Source organism: Rhipicephalus microplus, chromosome 1, assembly GCF_043290135.1.
Source record: "Rhipicephalus microplus isolate Deutch F79 chromosome 1, USDA_Rmic, whole genome shotgun sequence".
NCBI lineage: Eukaryota > Metazoa > Arthropoda > Arachnida > Ixodida > Ixodidae > Rhipicephalus > Rhipicephalus microplus.
Window position 1 is genome coordinate 200,195,907 of NC_134700.1, and position 21,337 is coordinate 200,217,243.

A 21,337-nucleotide genomic window follows, 5' to 3' on the forward strand; every position below is an offset into this window, starting at 1 on the left:
TCCAAAAGAGTCAACGGGGTGAACAGATAGATTTTTGCCATGGTAGCCGTTTTGCTTTAGTAAATGTGGGCCTTATATTTAATTATGTATAAATATAAAACTGCACCTTGAAGTAAAGTAAATAAACGAGCATGATTAAGAAAAAAATAACATCCTAGTCGAGCAATCGGGTTTGTACTTCATTGTCACTGGCTTCCACCTAATAGTCAACTAATTAATAACAGTAGGTATTAGAGGGTTTTTCATTTACTTTGCATAGCTGAATCCAGTGTAGTAAAAATTTGCAGCATGTGAGCCTGTAGCATCCACCATAGAATATCCTAAAATTAACGAGAGGGAACTCTGGCACTGCAATAGTTAAGCGACCATGAGAATTATGCATATGCCATGGATTTTCCTAGTCTTCGTGCTTGCGGGCAGCGAATTGCATTTGTGGCTTCGTTGATTGCTGTGTTTTCGTTTTGTTTCAAAAGAAAGAACAAACCGTTTTGAACTTCATGAGCCGATTTCAAATGGTGATCCTAAAAAGTTGAGGGTGATGAAGTGTAACTGCCGAATATTTGCCAATTGTCGTTTCGTGCCAAAGCAACTTGAGCCACATGAAGTCAAACAGAACGCGAAGCATGGAGACTAGGCAAATAAATGTACTACCTATATTTCCCATGCTCGCTGAAATGCCATGTGTTGCAGCTCCCATAGACACTAGCACCACAGTTCCCTCTAATTTATATTTAGAAAACTATGGCATCCACAAAGCTTGTGTTCTAACAGTGTCTTTTGAAAGGACAAGTAGCCTTCACTCTTATACTTTGTGTCTGCTTTTTGCAAGGGCTTCAGAAATCATTTTGTCTTATGGAGAGTGCGCTATGTTTAACTACCAAGCAAAAAAAAAAAGAAAAAGACGTTTGATAGGTAAATCTTCAAGGGGTGCACGTGTAAATAGTGTCTCTGTTATCCTGAACACAAGGGAATTAAGAACCTCCCTGACACCTTCCATGAGCTGCACGATTGGTGAGCGTATATGATTATCTACTGCAAAAAATTTCTATGGGAAGGAATTTCACCCAGTCGTCCCCGTTTCAGCTATGCCTATGCGTGCCACGCTTCGACATTCCGATGTGTAGAGGCGCGGCTGCTTGCCTAATATTAAAAAATATACATATCCAAGAAGTTCGCAACAATGAGGTTTTTGTGAGAAAGCCATCAGGTCTGCTACAAACTTTGCGTTCCCCATGATACATCAAAACACATTTGAAGTGCTTGTGAACTACTGAGGGATTTCCTTGGGTCACAGTGATTACACTCTGAATAATCACTAAAGAGGAACAGTAAATCAGTCTAGACTGGTAAAAAACTGAATTTCGCAGATCATTGTAGGGGCCACTGAAATGCTTGATGAAAGTTGTCACAAATTTATAAATGAAAGATGCATGCTGTAAACATGCTGCAAACCTACTGGCACTTCGTAAGCTTGTGTTACAGTTCTTTATCACTTGCACTTTTTAGATTTCTTCGGTTATATGTGTCAGAGTCCCTTTTGCGAATTCCTGTTGTAGTTTCGAAATTTATTGAAAAAAGAAGTCGCAGCTTTGCAGCAAAGGCGATGCAATGAACGCAATAGCAACAAATTGGAAAGTCACGCGAAGAATGGCAAGCAGATTGAAACGTGCCCCGCCTTTCTCACGCGAAAATGATGCATGAAACATACTCATGCCCCTGTCACATGTAGCAACTTAAGTGCACTTCGAGTGAGTACACTTAGCTGCGAGTGTCATTTGCACGCTGTCACACGAGCAAGTCTAGTGTCACTCGCTGCAAAATACACTTGCTGGCAAGTGTGTTCCCCAACCCTATTTCACTGCGACGGCTGCGATGAAGTGTGTAGCCTTAGTACCAGTGGCTTGTACGGAATGACGCAGTTGCCCAAAGCGGCGCTCGTAATATATTTAAGCCATTGTTTTTGTTATGATGGATATTGTTATGTATAAAACAAGTCACAAAGTACAACATTAACCTCGCTACTTTCACCGTCGGGCTGTTTGTGGCCACGTCCGCTTGGAGGATGCGGCAGCGCATGCACAGCAATGGCTGCATTCGTCGCGTTGTTTACTTCCAGGTACACTTGCACATGTGTAGGTGAATCGTTCTCTAGTCATTTAAGATGGAATTTGCCACAGCTGCTACTTCCACGAAGACAACGAGGTCCAAAGATGAGACACAGGCTCAAAAATAACTAATATACATGGTGCTGCAAATCCGTCAATCGCCACTGCCATCATTTCCAAAGTACGCTTCGCTTTCTCGTGTAGCAGCGAACCGCCAAAATGACACTTCGTGAGCGTAAGTACACTCGCTCTAAGTGCACTTAAGTTGCCACGTGTGACTATCACATGTGGCACAAGTACGTCACAAGTACAGATGAACGCGAATAAGCGTCTCAGTTACTTCGCTGTGTCTGAAAAGCGCGTCATTTTCGCAAACGGAGACTGTCCAATGATTGCCGTGAACGTTGTTCGCCTGGTAACTACAACAGAATCGTTCCGGTGAAAGCCCAAGGTGTACGATTGTCCACACTGCGAGATAAGCAAGCCTATGTATGATGTCCCCTCTCCGCATGAGAGATGAGAGCGCGCACCGCCGCGTTGTTACGGCACTCATTGCTCCATCTCGCTGGTAATGCTGAAAGTACGATAGTTCCCCTGCCAGCGGTAAGTGGTAGATATAAATAGCCTGCAGTTTGAACGTTGAAGGAGGTGCTCCTTTGTGACTTTAATACTTCTTTCAGTCTGTCTGTTCATTCGTGGAATTACAAAAATTTCAACAAGATGTGCTTGAGTGGTTTTATCAAGTAGAAAGTCTTCTAATAATTAAGGAATTTTAAAAAGCCTGTGAACTTTGATGGTTTTACCTATTCTCTTTTGCTCATGTTTGTTTTTTGTTTGATGTATATTTGTCTGTGAATGCTGTATGTACACAGGCAATAAAGAAAGAAAAAAGCTCCTTTGTGGCTTAGTGGCTCACACCTCACACTCACAATTCAGCGGTTGGACGTTCGATTCCATGGGGTGGAGTCTTTTTCTGGGTTATTTTTCTTTCTTGCGTTTTCATATATATAGGTAGGTATGCACATACGGTGAATGACAAAGACGCTGACGGCAAAATTCCGCCGAGTGTGTCCATATAATTGCTATCGCAATAATGAAATTTGTTATATCTGCTTTAAATCGAGTTCGCACACTTGAAACCATGATGGTACTGATGTTCGTCTTGCTGAGTTGATAGCTTTGAACTTAATTCTCCACTTCTGCTTATTTGCAGGTTCTACCAATTTTCATACTCAAAACTATTTAGCTTCTTTTGACATGTGGGTATGTGTATAGTTACATGTAGTAAAAATGTCAAAATCATTGCAAAATCAAATTCGGATTCTTCAAGGATAACATTAACATTGGCCATAGTGCATGGATAAAGAAAGGTGTGGTCTTATATTACTCATGGAGGTAGTTCATATCTATTAAAAGGGGCACTGACACAAAATTTTGCATCCGTGATAGCCTGTGACATCGATTCCCGTGTGCATGCATATACCATCTGCAAAATATCAACAGCGAATATAGATTGGAATGTATTTCAAAATAATTTTGAAGTTCAAACTTTGAAGCTGTTGACACCATCAGAAGGGACCTGATGGGGACCCCCTTACTTTTCTCAGGTCACCGCACTGCAGTCACTAAAACAGTTTATTATGACGTCATAGCCGCCATTTTTCTTTTGTTGCATTCGTTACAGTAGTCTATACTTCTCGGCGGCTGCTTGCGAGTCTGTGGCTGCGGCGCATGCGCTTTATGTTCTGTTTTTATTGAGACTGCTATTAAGTTTCTTGTTCGAAGGGACTTCTTGATGTGGGCGGTGCAGAAGTGCGTCACAGTTGTGTGCTTTTTGAAAAGAAACTCTTAACTCTAGTGACTCGCTGGAAATATTAATGAGAACTTACTGATAAAGAAAACGAGCCCTTCAATTTACACTTCTGTCCTTTATTGTTGGAAATGTATTGTTTGACTAGGCTTTCTGTAATTTGCTAAAAAATTCACGTATATAAGGTTTTTTTCTTTTTGCATGTAGTACTAGGTCTACAGCATTGAAAAAGTAAAGAAATATTACGATTCCTCCAGCTGCATATTTTGGGGGGTTCTTAAATATACTAAGTATAGGTCATGTGTACCCTGTGCTCAGTTGCTAAGTGAGAACCTTCAAATTCAATACAAAGTTCACCCGCAAAACGGCATTGCACCACTCTGAAGCATAGTCAGCAAAAAGGTGACAGAATTAGCAGTAATTTGTCTCTGCCGTGACATCACAAAAATTGGGTAATGTAATTGGTTAGCATGTTGCAGTAGCATACCCAGATATTTCTTTTAGGCAAGCAGGTTCAACCATATGCTTTGTGTTTGTCCATGGGTTTGTGTGCATATACATGGTCATGCAAAATTTAAAAAATTGGGAGGGGGTCACTCTACCATGTCAATCTCTCGTGTGCACAGACTACTCTGAGGAAGTGTGGAGCTTAGCAAATGCCGATAAGATACTTTATTTTGATATTTAAGTCAATTTTTTCTAGACCCACCTGCGGACGTAGACACTAGCTTGACCATAGGCTACAGTACTAGTACTGGTGACTTCACGCAGCAGTATGACTAGTTTGGATGACGTCAGGTACCGAATCTTTTACAACTGGCGCTTTTACGTTATCAAAACATTCAAGATTGCCGCTTGTATGGTGGCAACAGAGCCCCAATAAAGAGCGGTCGTGGTAACGTCTTGGTATTTTGAGCCTAGCATGTGACGAGAAGCTGATATCGTACGTATTGTGGTGGAAGACTACAGTAGGAACCGAAACTAGCTCATAAAAACATACTGTAATTAATTTTTTAGGGTAGACTCGCCGTTAGCAGTGTATTTTTTAGGCTCTTGAGGGTTTGGCCTTTCACTCTACGAAAAAAAAAAGTTGTGTCGGTATTTTTTTAGAGCCCTTATTTTAAACCTTCTGCTGAGGTATCTATATTGAATTCAGGGTGGGAAATTCTCAGGTGGGTAGCTAAATGTGATATGAATGGATGTGTTTCATTAAAATCTCCTTAGAAGTAAGATGGGAGACAGATTGCTATAAAACTTGATACCTATGGTTGTTTTGTAATGTCATGTCTTCGTCACATGGTGCAGTACACAGTGTTGTTGCAAAGCTAATATGTTGCAAAGGTAATAATACCCTGTCGTTATTGTCTGACCGTGCATTGACCTTGTTTGGGTTCTGTGCTGCAGGCGGAGGCCCGACTAGCACAGCGCAGGCAGGCCCGAGCCGAGGCCAGGGCAATACGACTCCGGGAGCTCGAAAAGCAGGCCCGTGAAGTATGCACCGCTATCACGTGTTTGCTTGCTTGCTTTCACTGCTCTCTGGTAACCTTCAGCATGCCTATACCCTTTTCCTGTTCCAGAATGACGAGCAATTGGACAGGCATTGTGACAGTGGCCCAGAGCCTGTGCGACCAATGCGCATCTCGAGAGAGGTGAGCCGCACCAGCCATATTCGGTGGATGTGGGGCACTGGTCATACTGGTTCAAGATAATTCACTCATAGGATTTTGTTTTGGTGGTCATTTTTTCTCACCAAAGCTTTTACGTAATTGTTTTACTGCTAATGTTTTCATCATTTATCTTTGTATATTTTAAACATGGCTGGTTTAGGCCAGTTTGCGATGTTTATTTTATGCATCGAAGTGAAAGCTTGACTATGTCAGTTATAAAGAGTGTGCTTACCGTTCAACACCCTAAACGTGTGCATCCCTGGTTGCCTTTATTAATCTAAACTTACCTTGTTTGAGCTCATAACTTGAATGCTGCTTGTGAATTCTTGCGTAGAGTGACAAGTGTGTGTTTTAATTGGAGGAAGCTCGCATTTCAGCCTAGCGTCGTGTGGAATGCCCTTTGTGTCTGGTACTCTACATTCAGCAGATACGGAGGGGAGGCCCTTTATCGTGTTATCAGTGCTATCGGGAATTCGTAACCCGTGCAAGACGCTCTCGCAGCGTCAGCTTGTCCTTGAGTCATATTCATTGCAGTCTGTGGCAGGATGGGGCCGTCATATGTGTGTTCATCTCAATGCTTGTGCTAGTATGTTATCAAATTATGCTGTCTGTCTATTGAGCTTTCTGTTCTGCTGTTTTGTGGTTTATATTAGTTTGTGAGTGTACGTTTTCTTCTGTCATCGACACTATCTCTACCGATGAGCCATTTCATACATTTGGTTAAGCAATATAAACGGGTAGTTTATATGAATGCTTGAGCCGCCTATTGTATCCGAGTCAACATTGTTGTCACGAAATCACATTTTCATGTGGTGCAAGCTAGCTTGCTTAATAAACAAGCAGTTTGCTTGCTATTTGTTGCTTTCCTCCTCTGCCTTGACTATTCATGGATAACATCATAGTGACACACCTCCTGTGCGCAGGGTCGCCCTTTCACATCAAGCTCCTCCTACTCCGGGTCCCGAAGAAGCAGCGAGGACTCGACTGATGGCCTCGATGGCCGCGACATCAGGGTATGTATTTGGCCACTTGTGGCAGTCTCTTTCCTCGGCATGTTACTTTGGGAGTGTACAGTATAAAACTGGATGTGTAACATTGATGTCCTTTTGAAGCCTTTTACTCTAGGAACAAATTAAGATGGAATAAATGGACATATAGCGGTGTACACGAATTCTGTTGGGAACTAGGTTTCACACTGGTAGTTCAGACAAGTGAGAGTGCCTAACCTACATTTTATAGTTACACTTTTCCTGCCTTCTAGTTCTTTTGTATAAAAGTAAATGCTAAGGTTACATTAAACTTCCTTTTTTCTGTCTTTTGTTGCAACTATTTCATCATGAAAACAAAGCCTTGTTGTTCTTGTTGTAATATCAAACTGCCAGCAGATGCTAGTTAGTTTAGACATCTACTGGACATGTTTAGAAGGTTGATGTAAATAACACAGGCAGCTTCAAAACTTGCCAACATAAAACTAGGGTTACTGGAAGACATTGCTAAGCTGAATGCGTTATCTTGCAAAAAGTAATCCATTTTTCTTATTTTAAATATACGTGTTACGTGTGTGCATGTTTTTGAGGAAGTAGGAGTGATCATTGTTTCGGGATGACGTTTACTTATGTAATGTGCTATTTGTCACTGTAACAAAATAGATGTGAATCCCTTTGTCAAAATTAAACTTGTATTGGCAGCTATTTTGTAACAGCAAGAAATTATTTACAGTTTCTTCCCCTGAGCAGTCTCCAATTCTATCAGTTTAAAATGCTGTTCTCTTTCACAGCATCAGCTACAAGATGTTGAGGAGAGCTTCCGCAAGGCCATGATCAGCAATGCACAGCTTGACAATGAGCGCACCGCGCTGGCCTACCATGTGGACACACTCAAGGATGACATGGAAGAGCTCACCGAAAAGTTCCTGCACGTGCAAAAGGATCACAGGGAAAAATCGCGGGTAAGTGCTAAAGGGTTCGTCTGCCTTAAGATATATTAGAAAACGCTCTGCTTTGCGGGGCTAGGAAATAAAATTTAGCTTTTCTGGCGATCATGGCATTAATTGATAATTCATAGGGCTGCAGATGTATTTAAGGCTGGAATATTTGTAAATGAAAATTTGTATGGGTAGCAACGCATGGCAGAACAGCTGGTGATGACAACAAAGTGCAGACGGATATACCTTTATGCACGCTTGGTATCCCTGCATTGCCCCGCAGGGGCGCCTGCGCAAGTAGGCGTTTGGTGTGTAGCGACACCACGGACCCGAGCTAACGGGGGAGTTTTGACTCCCTCCCACGCCTAGCCGTGCGTGGCTTTGCCGTGTCCGGGGAAAAGGTGATCCTGGGGGTTGAGCCGACGCTGGGTGATTGGACCTTTAAGGCCCCCCGGCAGAGGCAACACACCCCTTTGGCCCCGGCTTCACGTAGACGGCACCCCTGGGCTGACCCACCCAGGGGAAATCGGCAGTCGCCTTTTCCTATCTCTCTCTCTCTACATCTTCGTCTTTCTTACTTTTTTAGCTTTCCTGTCTACTTCTCTCTTCTGCTTACTTCCAATTTTCTCGGCGGCAAGGGTTAACCCTGTGCAAATAGCCTACCTTGGCCTAGGCGCATTGGGTTATAGCAGGGTTGTACGGCTGACGTCTGCAAGCTTTCAGCATCCGCAAACTTGCAGCGTCCCCTCGTTGGGCTCCGTGGTGGGTGGCCGCCAACGCTGCTGAACAACATACAATTAGCATGCAGAAAGCATTCCCTTTACTCAGTGATCGTGCCTCCTCAAAGCGGGTACGCACCGAAGATATCAATTTTTTCATCCGGCCAAGACAAATGTTTCCTCATTTCCACGTTATACACTGCGAACAAACTAACAAACAAGCCAGAACTGTATCCCCCTTCGTAGTGGCTAGATGCTTAACCCAAACTCTCGGTGCCGGGTACAAGGTTACCAAAATGGCCAGCGGAGATCTACTCCTTGAAATACGTGACAAAGACCAATTCGATAAACTGAACACCCTCACAACGTTTGCAGACACACCCATCAGTATTACGCCACACAGGTCCATGAACTCATCTCGCGGGGTCGTATCGGACGCAGATTTGCTTGACCTGACCGAAGCTGAACTTCTGGAAGGATGGAAGAGCCAGAACGTGACAAATGTACAGCGTATTAAGATAAGAAGAGATCAAAAAGAAATACCAACCAAACATTTAGTACTGACCTTTGCTTCGAGCGATTTGCCAGAAACCATTCAGACTGGATATACAAAGACATCCGTGAGGCCCTATATTCCCAACCCCCGCCGTTGCTTCCATTGTCAGAGATATGGCCACGGCTCGCAAAGCTGTCGTGGCCGGAAAACTTGTGCCCTGTGTGGAGTCGTGGGCCATGCCTCCGACAACTGCGAAGCACCTGCACACTGTGTGAACTGTGGTGGTAATCATGCCGCGTACTCGCGTTCCTGTTCTTTCTGGAAAAAAGAAAAAGAGATCATCACTTTAAAGATAAAAGAAAACATTACATTTAAAGAAGCAAGAAAAAGAGTCTCGCCATTTTATGGCCCCACATATGCTGATGCGGCGCGCCAGGGGGCAGTGTCGCACCAGCCCTTGCCACTCCTTCGGCCTGCGCAGAGCGAGCCATTGGCTGTGGTGCCTGCCCCCAAGGCGGCAGTAGTTGAGTCTACTCCGCCTACTATTGAACAGAGACCAGAGACTCCAGGGTCCTCGGGTCTCAAGGCCTCACCTCGCCAGGCGAGGCCCAAGCTTCGAAAAACCAGCTCGCATGAGCGGGCATCCAGTGCCTCCGAGGAGGCAATGGATACGGCGGCACCCCTTGTGCCAAAAGAACGGCGCGGCTCTCTGGAGCGCGCCAGAGAACTAAAAAGCTCATAACAGGGCCTGATAATAGCCCTGTTATTTGAGCTCGACCTTTCAGCTTAAACAAGTCACTCCTTTAACGTACACACAGCACTACTTTACTTCCAATATGGAAACACAAATTATACATTGGAACGTCAGAGGACTGCTTAAGAACCTCGACGACGTCCAAGAGCTTTTATACAAACAGTCTCAAGTGCTGTGTACAGTACAGGAAAGTACAGGAAACACACCTCAAGTACAGGAAACACACCTAAAATCCTCCAATACAAATTTTTTACGTGCTTACGTCATATACCAAAAGGACCGAGATGATGCTGTTGCGTCATCCGGTGGCGTAGCCATTATTATTAACCAAGGAGTAGCGTGTACACATTTACCACTCAAGACATCCCTTGAGGCGGTGGCTGTTCGAGCGGTACTTTTAAACAAACTCGTCACCATCTGCTCTTTGTATGTACCTCCCCACCACCGTCTTGAAAGACGTGAATTTCAGTCTTTAATAGACGAACTGCCTGAACCCTATTTGCTTCTTGGGGACCTAAATGCACATAGTGGACTGTGGGGCGATTCTCGCTGTGATGCACGAGGTCGTCTCATTGAACAATTTCTCTTCTCTTCTGGTGCCTGTTTGTTGAATAGGAAAGAGCCAACCTACTATAACGTTGCCAACAAAACTTACTCGTCTATAGACCTCAGCATCGTATCACCTTCACTTCTACCCCTACTGAAATGGAAAATCATAAATAATCCATATGGAAGTGACCATTTTCCGGTAGTGTTGAGTTCACAAACAACATATGAATGTCCTCTACATGTTCTCAAATGGCTGATAAACAAAGCAGACTGGGAACAGTTCCACAACACCACACGTTTGAGTTGGACAGACATATGTAGGTTAAACATAGATGAAGCTGTGCAGTACTTCACAGCTTTTCTAACTGACGCAGCAGCCAGGTGCATACCGCAAACATCTGGAATGCCCGGCAAACAACACGTCCCATGGTGGAACACAGAGTGTCGTAATGCGCGAAAGGAACAGAACGGGGCATGGAGATTGCTTCGTAACTCACCAACAGCCGAAAATCTTGACACCTTCAAGAAAATAAAGTCTCAAGGAAGGAGAACGCGTCGGCAGGCCAGAAGAGAAAGTTGGCACAAGTTTTTATCAGAGATAAATTCATATACACAAGAGGCCAAAGTCTGGAACATGGTTCGAAGGGTAGCAGGAAGAAAAGTACACTCACTCCCACTCGTAAACACTCAAGGTGATACCTTGGAAGATCAGGCAAACTTCCTCGGCGCACATTTTGAACAAGTATCCAGCTCGTCCCACTATACTGACACTTTCCAAAAATACAGAACAAAAATAGAAAAACAGAAACTCGAACACAAATCCACTAGATATGAGGCATATAACCAAGCTTTCAGTCTAGCGGAGCTCCGAACATCTCTAAACTCCTGCAGTACTTCTGCCCCAGGTTCTGACCGTGTGGTGTATGAAATGTTAAAAAACCTACCAGCCGAAACACAAAAAACCTTACTTTGTTTGTACAATGTTATCTGGTTTTCTGGCACTATCGCTACCTCCTGGAAAGAGGCTATTATTATTCCCATTTTGAAAGAGGGCAAGGACCCTTCTTTAGCTTCAAGCTATAGGCCTATTGCACTTACAAGTTGCTTGTGCAAAGTATTCGAAAAAATGATAAACTGCCGACTTGTAAATGTCCTTGAAACAAACAATTTGCTCGACCCATTTCAGTGCGGGTTTCGAGGAAGTAGATCCACCACAGACCACCTTGTTCGTATCGAGGCACAGATCAGAGACGCCGTCGTTCATAAACAATATTTTCTCTCTGTGTTCCTCGATATCGAAAAGGCGTATGATACAACATGGCGTTTCGGAATTCTAAGAGACCTGTCCCACCTTGGTGTGCGCGGAAGAATGTTTCATATAATCGAAAGTTACCTGTCAAACCGGACATTCCGTGTCCGTCTGGGCAGTGTGCCCTCCCAAACATTTGTCCAGGAAACAGGCGTGCCACAAGGTGGCGTGCTTAGTTGCACACTTTTTATTATCAAAATGAATTCTTTGCACTTGTCCATTCCCCGCAATATGTTCTATTGTACATATGTCGACGACATTCAGCTTGGCTTCAAGTCATGCAACTTGGCCATGTGTGAGCGGCAGGTTCAGCTGGGTTTAAATAAGGTCTCCAAATGGGCAGATGAAAACGGATTTCGACTTAACCCACAAAAAAGCACGTGTGTTTTGTTCTCTCGAAAGAGAGGCATGCACTCGGAACCTGACATTCGACTGAACGGGCAACGTCTGTCCGTCAAAGCCGAGCATAAATTCTTAGGCCTAATCTTGGACAACAAGTTGACATTCGTGCCGTACATCAAGTATTTAAAAACAAAATGTTTAAAAGCCATGAATGTTATAAAAGTGTTGTCACGTACTACGTGGGGTAGTGATAGGCAATGCCTCATGAACCTCTATAGAAGCCTCATTCGCACCCGCTTAGATTATGGGGCCGTTGTCTATCAGTCTGCTACTCAAAGTGCCTTGAAGATGCTGGACCCCGTGCACCATTTGGGCATCCGCCTTTCTACGGGTGCTTTTCGCACCAGCCCCGTAGAAAGCCTTTACGTTGAGTCAAATGAGTGGTCGCTTCATCTGCAAAGAACTTACATGTCCTTTGTTTATTTCCTTAAGGTGAAAGCAGACAAGGAGCACCCCTCATACTCTACAATTAATGATTTGTCGAGCTCAACTCTGTTTCAAAACAGGCCTTCGATGAGGCAGCCCTTCTCAGTTCGCCTGAAGTGTCTAGCTGAAGAAACTGCAGTGTCACTTGAACACAGTTTAATGGCTCCTGTAGCATACCCGCCACCGTGGCAGTGGCAGACTATAGACTGCGATGTGTCTTTCCTAGAAGTTACAAAACATGCACCTATTGCCCACATCCGAACATACTTTTTGGAACTTCAACACAAATACACACGTCCTGAGTTCTTCACAGATGCCTCCAAGACTAACTCCTCTGTGTCCTACGCTGCTGTCGGCCCATCCTTTTTGGATGCTGGCCCTCTACATCCACGCACAAGTATCTTCACAGCAGAAGCTTACGCGATACTTGTGGCAGCTAAACACATCAAACAATTACAAATACAAAAAGCAGTAATTTATACAGACTCCCTCAGTGTGGTAACGGCTCTGCACAGTCTTAAAAAACAAAAAAACCCGGTCCTTGTCTCACTTTACTCCATTTTGTGCACACTCTACACACTCAAACAACATGTTGTAGTGTGCTGGGTGCCAGGGCACCGTGAAATCCAAGGCAACGTGAGGGCGGATCAGCTCGCTGCATCCGTCCATGAGAGCACCGCCATTACATCCATATCAATCCCGGCCCTTGATCTTAAGCCGTCTCTCAAACGAAACCTCAGGGACTACTGGCAGAGCAAGTGGGATACACACACACAAAACAAACTACACGTTATTAAGCCACACCTTGGTCATTGGCTGCCCGTATCGAAATTGCGTCATACAGAGGTAATACTAACGAGACTCAGGATAGGACACACATACACGACACACACACACCTTTTGTCCGGTGGCGATCCACCATTGTGTGACAGATGTGGTGAAGCATTAACAGTCCTTCACATTTTAATTCAGTGCAAACAATTGGACACTGTAAGAAAACAACACTTTCCATTACCCTACCGACAACATATACCTTTACACCCTGCAATGTTCGTCGGTAGGGAACCGCTTTTTAGTCACAAATCATTGTTAGCGTTTTTTAAAGAAATTCATAGTTTTCATATCATATACCCGGGCATCCCGTAGCATGACCTCTCCAGAGAGGTTTTTGCTGCGGTGATTACACAAGAAAGCACGTGCCTCACGGCCCTTGGACGCAAGGGTATGAACGTGTGAGGCACTTGTGCTAATGCCATACATATCCACCATCGTCTTTTATTATCACCAACTTTTGTCATCTATTCACACCACACACACCTTTCACGGCATGGTCATGATTTTATTACTTGTACGTTTTTACCCGCCTTACCGCGAGGAATTTTATGGCCCTTATACAGCCGCTAATCACAATCATCGTCCACATTCCATGTCCCATGAACTGGCGCTCTTTGGCCATCAAATGGCCCTTGCGCCAAAAACACCATATATCATCATGGTATCCCTGCATTGGCACTGAGACAGAGTGCGTAGTTTCTTACTCCACAGTTGTAGCAAGCTGAAGCGCCCCCTCTTATGAGCTTCATTCGGTTTGTCGCAATTTTTACTTGCTGTGAATTGAGTCCTTCTGTTTCTTGGATCCTTCTTGCTTGTGTAATGGCCAAAGTAACATTCAATTTTTTGGTTGTGACAGGCTCTGGACCAGTTACAGAGGGATCTGCGGAAGCTACAGGAGGAGAACGCCATGCTGCAAGAGGGCATTCGGCAGCGAGATGAGCTCATTGAGGTGTGTTTGTGTTTTGGGAAAGTTACTTGGAGTAGCAACAAGCAGAAAAGCGCTAAATGGTATGATTGTCGACCAACAACTGCGACTTATGCTGGTGCAGGCAAACGGTCTAGTACTGGTGCAAAATGGAGACGGTCCGGACTTGGTCACGCAGGAGGCAGCCGAACTATTAGACCAGGCAGGACATGGCTCCTTGGGTGAGGAACTGTAGTTCGCTTATTTATAAACAGATGTTCATCTTCTAAGGCACTGTTTTGTGCCCAAATTTCTGTGTGGGCGGGCCACAACAAGGTTTCACTCTTAAAGGGACACCAAAGAGAAACAGTGACTTGGTTTAGATTGATAAACTGCGCTCCGAGAACCCTGACGCCATCACAAGTTCATGATTAGCGGAGAAAATCTAAGAATGAAGTTTCATTTTCTAAATTTCGTGCCAAAATTTCCGTGCATGCCGTCGAAATTTTTTAGATGTATTTATCCTATTTTCGAAACTTCGGCTCAATGAAATTTTCTGAAACTTTGTATGCTAAATCTAAGGCACCCACAGATGACAATGTATTTCATTTTTATTGATTAGAGGCTATGTAGGAACTAATAGATGCCTTCAATATTTCTTACGGCGCGGTGTTTAGTGCGGGAATCTCAAGGTGGCGTCTCCTCCTACATTTTTTTTTTCGTGCGTTTTCTTGATCATCAAGTGTCATCGCACGGTGAGAGTGGTGTTTTCGGGGTTGTGAAACTGTACTTTACTGATATGCGAAAAATTGTTTTGATTTTTAGTGTCTCTTAAGAGGAAGTGGATGAGATTCAAAAAAAAGAAAAGAGAAAATTGTTTAATCTATTCTGAAGACATGAAATCTGCCCTGGTTTCTCCATTCAGAAGCAATATTAGTGGTGTATTGTTCACTGAAAAATTTGACATGTGTCCCAATCTGCACCATCTAGGGATAAAGCTAAGCCTTTCTATCATATTTGGGAGGGAGCATAGCTTGTGGACTCAATGAGCAAAAAATTTTGTTGATTGAATGTTTTGATGGGATGCTGAAGAGACATGTGGATGAACATATTGTTACGGGTTCACCCGTAACAATATTTTGAGGGGTTTTAACTCTTCCTATGGGCCATGCAGTCTGCATCCTTGGCAGTGCTTCAAGCAACTACGGAAAAGGGGTATAGCACACTATGACATCACAGGAATTAATGCTGGTGTTTAGGCACAGATGACTAAAATCATTTGTGTGAAAGGAGAAATTACCTCAACCAAATATTTAAGCTGCCTCGATAGCTTGAGGCCATGGCTGCTTTATTTTTTTAAGAAACTTTGGAACTATTGAAATGTTGGCAGGAAATCCAGTATTTTTTATTTGCATTTGCAGATGTCCGGTTGAAGCGGTTTGCAGAAGAAAAGCAGCAACTCCAAGATGAGGTGCGCAATTTTGAGGCCACTGCATGTATGTTACCTGAATACACAGTCAGTTTTGGTATAATGTTAAAAATAAGTGTCCATGCACATTTTTTTTGCTCACTTATAAACTGACTGTGGATTTATTCAATATGGTCTACTTGCATATAGTATGTGTATGTCCTCTCAATTTGCAGATCAATCGACTGCAGTTGGACTTGGCTGAGGAACGCCAGAAAGTTTCTCGCCTAGAACAGATCTCACTTGTGCATGGCCCACAGACCAATGGACCTGAATTGAGGCTCATTGAAGTGCAAAGTGAGTCATGTGATGCAGTATGCGAGCTTGTAACGATATTGCACATCCCAAAACGTTAGGTGCTGTACGGGAGGACGAGTTTGGCACACTCTTGCCTTGGCCAGTCTGCGTAAGTTTAGTTTATAGGAAAGGTAGCACGGGCTGTACAAAACTAGTCAGCCTGAATATGGTAGAATGTATAAGGAACTGTGGTGCATAACGTGCACACAAGTCAACAGTTGTGAACACTGATCATATTGAGATTGAAAAACTTCGGCACTCTTTGTATGGTTTAATAATTGTTGCAATACCGTCATGCTACTATTCATATAGAAAATTCGTCCCACTGTATTTGACAGCTCATGATGCCTCAGCAATGTTTACCACTGAATACTTCAGAGTGCCCGAGTTGATGGTTACAGTGCGTTAGATATTTTTTTTTTTATTAGCATGGTAAGAACTTCTCTTGATAAACTTTAATGGAAATGTCACTTGCACAATAATTATAAGTTTGTCAATTCAGCTTTTAATATAAGGGAATATAACTGACAAAACTGACGCCACAGTGTGGAGCTGCCTAAAGAACTGCTGGTCTGTAGACGTGCACAATCGACGCATGTTGTACAGTTTTGTTTCGTGCGTTAATTCTGATGCACCTATAGCAATCACATGCATTTCAGGCAGACATTGCATCACTTGAGACATTAGTTGCACTTGCATAGAATACAGATTGTATGGGCATATCTGAACCTTCAGTGTTTTTTTATTACTACAGGTGTACATGAGGGTCAAAAAATGCGCGTTTTCTAAAAAAATGATATAATTATTTGTTTTGATATGATTAATACCTGTACTGTTCTGAAAAAAAAAAAGCAATAAATCGATGTCGAGACTCTACTGGAAATGCCTTAAAATTGCGGTAAAAGGCCAAAAGTGTGCAGTCTTCGAGCACTTAGCCACTGATAATGTGCTGTCGCTCACAATTGTCGATCCCATGGGGCCAAGTGCCTAGCCTCACTCTTGAAATAACGACAGTTTCCCGTGCTGCTGCACGCAAAAAATAATAAAAAGAAGCACGCTATTGCGGCGTTTTTCGAGTGCTGTGACTAGCTTTTAAAGCACGTAGTACGGATCGACGACAGCCGTTGGCTGCTGCGTGTGCCTGTGAAGCGTACTTGCAGGGGCCATGTCACGTCGAGCAGCGCAGATGAACAACGTTCTTGCCCGTGTGTTTATCTCCTTTTTCATGAAGAAGGTCGAAACTCGCTCGATAGCTACGCTGTCAATGTGAAAGTTGTTGTGGCGGCACACTTAGTAGGAATGGGTTACCAGCAGCTGGTCCAATTTGCAGCTATTCTTGGCTTGCAAAAGCCACTGCATCAGTCATTCACAGCCATCAGCCAGAAAGTCTGTGATGCAGCATTGGATACCATCCATGACAGTCATGTCAGATAGAGGGAGCTCACAGTGTGGCAAGTTAGCGGGGACGACATTGCAGTTATGTACGACAGTACGTGGCACAATCGCGGCCGCAAAAGCCACAATGGCATCGGCACTGTCGTGTTCCTCCACAATGAATTTTGCTTAGATTTCAAAGTCTGGTCGAACTTCCCCCTAGCTTGCAGTCCGCACAAGGCTCTGCCAGATGGAGCGAACGAAGTTTGGCAAGCATTTGATGGCCTTGTCTGTGAGTGAAATGTCTGTGAATGAAATGTCTGTGAGGAGTCGGATCGAAAGGGCCGTGAGAGACAAACCTATGGCAATGACGCATTTTGGTGGCAGTGGCCACTACAAGAAAGATTATTTTTGTAGTGCTCCAATTTCATTACATTTAATGACATCTAACATAAAATAAAAGTTCAATTTTAGCGTTTTTCTCAAAATACAGATTCTGACATTTTTTCAATGTTCCCCTCCTTTTTCGAGTACTTCTGGTGTTCGGATATGCATGAAATTTTGCCCTCATATTTTCCGAAGTATGACAAATGCAATTGTCTGCTTTTTAATTTTAGTATTTTTATTATTTAATAAAAAATTCTATGTAAACCTTTATTAAGGTAGCGGAAATATCGACTTTTTTCACATCTATTATTTTTCTCATTTGTTATATTTTGTATGTGCTTCCTATCTAGTTATTTGCATTCTACACTTCACTTGAAACATTACAAACTATGAATGGTGAAAAATTATGGAAGTTTAGTGATGAAAAGGGGGGGGGGAGCAAAAGGCATAAGGTTTTCACTTTGCCAAGAAAGGTAGTAGTATATTTGAAATCAGCATAAAACGTTCTATAAACAGCTCAAGTTTCATTGTGCTAGAGTGAATATTAAAAAGAAACTGTCTTCGAGTAGCATTGCCCCTTAACAGGCTTTTATACTGGTGTGACACGGGCACATTTAATCGCGAACAGGGCGATCCGGATCAGTTTTCTTGATCTCGGTGAACTTTATGGCAGCTGCTACACGGCCCAAGCTAATCCGGTTCGAGCTTGGGTCAGATGAAACGCACCAGGTGGCGCTTGCATGTATGTCATTGACAAAACTCGGCATACGATATTGCTATAGAGCCCTTTATCAGCAATATTATTGGTGCAAGAACCACTCGAACATTGCAATGTTGCGTGCCACTACAAAAACTATTTAATTAATCTGTCATTCGATGGAGTTTTCTCCTGTATTGGCGTGTGAGATTATCTCCACTTTTATGCCTGATGGCAACCGCTCGAAACGTCTACTCGCAGCGATGCGGCAATCTCGTTGTACATGCCCGAGTTTCACTTCTGGCTCTTCGGGTCTCCCAGTCGCTCCTGCCAGCGGTAAATTACTTTAAAGGTCTCTTCATTCGACCACGTAGCGCATGCTCCGACGTAGTTGAAAAGCTGGCGACACTCCGACACTCCTAATCAGTTTGCTTCGAGGTGCTCCAACTTCTCCTACAGTGGGAGACTTGAACGAAGCGCAGAAGGCAACGGTTTTCTGCTTCTCCCGTAACTACGTGCGGTCAATACCAATCTTAAAATATGCAACATTTCAGATATTGTTCCAATTTAAACAGTTTACGACTTCCTTTTTTATAAAAATCTAGCTGTTCTAATGTGTTGTTATTTAACTACGCTCGGTTTTCTTGTTTATTGTGCTTTCAAGAAGCTCGGCCATGGGGTGCAGACGACCGCAAAATCGCGATCTCCCAGCCAGATCGCGATGCGGGGATCGCGATAGTCCTCATCTTGATCAAGCCTGATCGCGATGAAAAGTGACCGTGTAGCAGTACCTAATCTGGATCTTGTTTAATCTTGATTGGCACTGATCGCAATTAAAAATGCCTGTGTGCACAGGTACTATATGCTTGCAAAGCTCAAGTATCTTTTACCGCAACACTGTGTTTTGCACAAGATTAGCCCGTGCTGTTAGGTGCTGCTGAGGATTGTTTTGGTAACTGTGGCTAGTAAAATAGTTGTCAAACTTCATAATGGCCCTAGCGGGAGCTTGCTAATCTGCTTTTCAGACATCGAAAATCTCCAATTCTGCAGTTTGGTATCAGTAGACTTGCCGAGAAGCATGGTTGCCGTCATTGAAAGGTCCATCCCGTGCTAAAGCATGCATCGTTATTAAACCAGTGTGATGGCCTTCTTCTTGCACAGGGGAAGCCAACAAGCAGGTGGACGACTACAAGTACAGGCTGCGCAAAGCAGAGCAGGAGAATATTGCACTCCAGAGCACTGTAAGTGGCAAAGACTGACACTTATTGTGTATTCACAGATGTGCGCACCTGTCAACTCCAGCCTTTTTATGACTGCAGCAAATATTGTTGTCACTACTCCTCAGAGCTGATTAGTCACTGTGCCATAGTAATGCTCTCAGCAATTTAATGCAAGAAGCAGCAGCTCCAGCAGGAGGAAAGATGTGCAGACAGGTAAAATTGTCTATAATGCTGCCTGTGCTTCCTTCTACAGGTGTCGCGTCTTGAGACGCAGGTCTTGCGCTTCAAGGCTACACTCGAGGAATCCGAGAAGCTTGAAGATGACCTGAAGGCTGAGAAACGCAAACTCCAGAGAGAGGTGAGCGCATTGTTGGTGATGCAGATGCTTGATAGTTGCTAATGAAATTGTGGTTTTGAATTATATATCATTCAAAAGGAGGTGCATATGCTCACCATGCTTCTGGTATTGCAAATTCTGACAGGCGAGTCTCTGGTCTGCTCAACGCAAATGCAACTGTGGTTTTCTTAGTTTTATAATGACAGTGGGACACAGTAAAGAAGGCCAGTGTCGCCTATGTCCTTTTGTGTTTTTACAGTGCCGAGAAGCTCAGGCCAGGATCGAAGAGCTGGAGACGGCTAACAAGCACCTCCAAAAGCGTATTGACAAGCTCAAGTCAGCACGGAACAGCCTCAAGTGACTCCAGAGCGCAGCGTCTCCAGTGCTGGCCAGAGCTTGCATACAGGGGCTTCGAGGTTTAACTTATTATTACCACGCGGTCTCTGCCTTCCTCTTCCTCCTGCCCCGACCCCTGTGCTGTCCACATAATGCGTGATGCAAGGCGTGCGAACAAGGCGCATTCCACTTGCGGCGGCCTCTGCCAGCGCCTTCGGGCATTAATAACAAGCCAGCAGCCATGCTGCGCGTGGGTTCAGTGTCAAGCCTGTGAAATATAGTTTGTTCCTGCAGTTTGTCTAGAAACCTGTACATATCTAGAGGCCAGGAGTCGCACAGAAACCGCCATATTTTGCTTTGCCCCCTGAGTGGTGTGCTCCCATCCTCGTGGCAATGAACAGTGTCTCAGCATTCGCTACGTGCGCCACACTGCACACCGAAAACTTTATGGTCGCATGCGAACATGCTCGAAGGCCAGTGACCACAGCGGTAGGCAAACGGCTGGCCTATATCCGTCCCGTAGATGTGACCACGGGATAGTACAGCTCTCGCAACTTTTTTCCAGCAGCTGGATTTTATACGAACACTGACGATAAGCTATTACTGGTAATATAATTGCGTGAATGTTTCTAAGACTTGCGGGAATTTAATGTGGTTGTGGTGGTTTGTGCGTAACAACACACAATGTGGCTCGCATTGTGTTTGTATGGCTCGCAGATCCAATTTTTCGTGTTGCAACCAGTGTGTTGCATGAGGGCCTCTTTGTCCACAGTGTGCTGGACCTTTCCCCGATTTGGCGTGCCTACGTCTAGTGGTGCAGAAGCTCAAGCTTGAACGAAGTATGCAATTCTCGCCATCTGATGATAATAGGCCTGCAGAGAAGGTGAACTGCACACGTGCATACAATAAAATGTCTACTTTTAATTCTTTCACTCCCTTTTCTTCTTTAATGAAAAGCCAAAGAGAATGTTTCCGCTGGCATCACTACATGGCCAGTGTACACATGTGCTGCTCGGTTTTTCTTAACGTTGCAGTTACGAGTGTCCCATTGCACGGACTTGCCTTAAGTTCCCTTGCTGTTGTGCAGTTTCATTTCAGTTATTCTGCAGTGCACAAACTTGTCTAATGTGCCTCTAGACGTCCTTGTTGAAGCAGGCATGCTCCCTAGGGCATAGCTCTAAGGTTTTGAGTTAGGCGATCATCTCTGTCCACTGGGCGAACGGCATTTAGGGTGTGTGTTCTTGCCAGTTGAGCACGAGGTGAGACTGTGGATCTAAGTGTGTGCAGTGCTGTGATGTTCCCACGAGTGCCAATTACTTTCC

The 21,337-nt window shown here is 44.0% G+C and overlaps 1 protein-coding gene across 4 annotated transcripts in view; it reads left to right on the forward strand.

Annotated features, from left to right (window-relative positions):
• LOC119159719 (leucine-rich repeat flightless-interacting protein 2) overlaps positions 1 to 20,308 on the forward strand; it is a 50,790-nt gene extending 30,482 nt beyond the window's left edge. For all 4 annotated transcript variants that reach the window (XM_037412554.2, XM_037412553.2, XM_037412555.2 and 1 more), the window contains 11 exons: positions 5,320 to 5,406; positions 5,493 to 5,564; positions 6,506 to 6,595; positions 7,360 to 7,530; positions 13,852 to 13,944; positions 14,045 to 14,141; positions 15,321 to 15,370; positions 15,544 to 15,664; positions 19,284 to 19,363; positions 19,596 to 19,700; positions 19,939 to 20,308. In XM_037412554.2, the coding sequence (XP_037268451.1) occupies positions 5,320 to 5,406; positions 5,493 to 5,564; positions 6,506 to 6,595; positions 7,360 to 7,530; positions 13,852 to 13,944; positions 14,045 to 14,141; positions 15,321 to 15,370; positions 15,544 to 15,664; positions 19,284 to 19,363; positions 19,596 to 19,700; positions 19,939 to 20,040 (1,068 nt within the window). In that variant the 3' untranslated portion in view covers positions 20,041 to 20,308. The remainder of the gene's footprint in view (positions 1 to 5,319; positions 5,407 to 5,492; positions 5,565 to 6,505; positions 6,596 to 7,359; positions 7,531 to 13,851; positions 13,945 to 14,044; positions 14,142 to 15,320; positions 15,371 to 15,543; positions 15,665 to 19,283; positions 19,364 to 19,595; positions 19,701 to 19,938) is intronic.
• Positions 20,309 to 21,337: the final 1,029 nt, after the last annotated feature.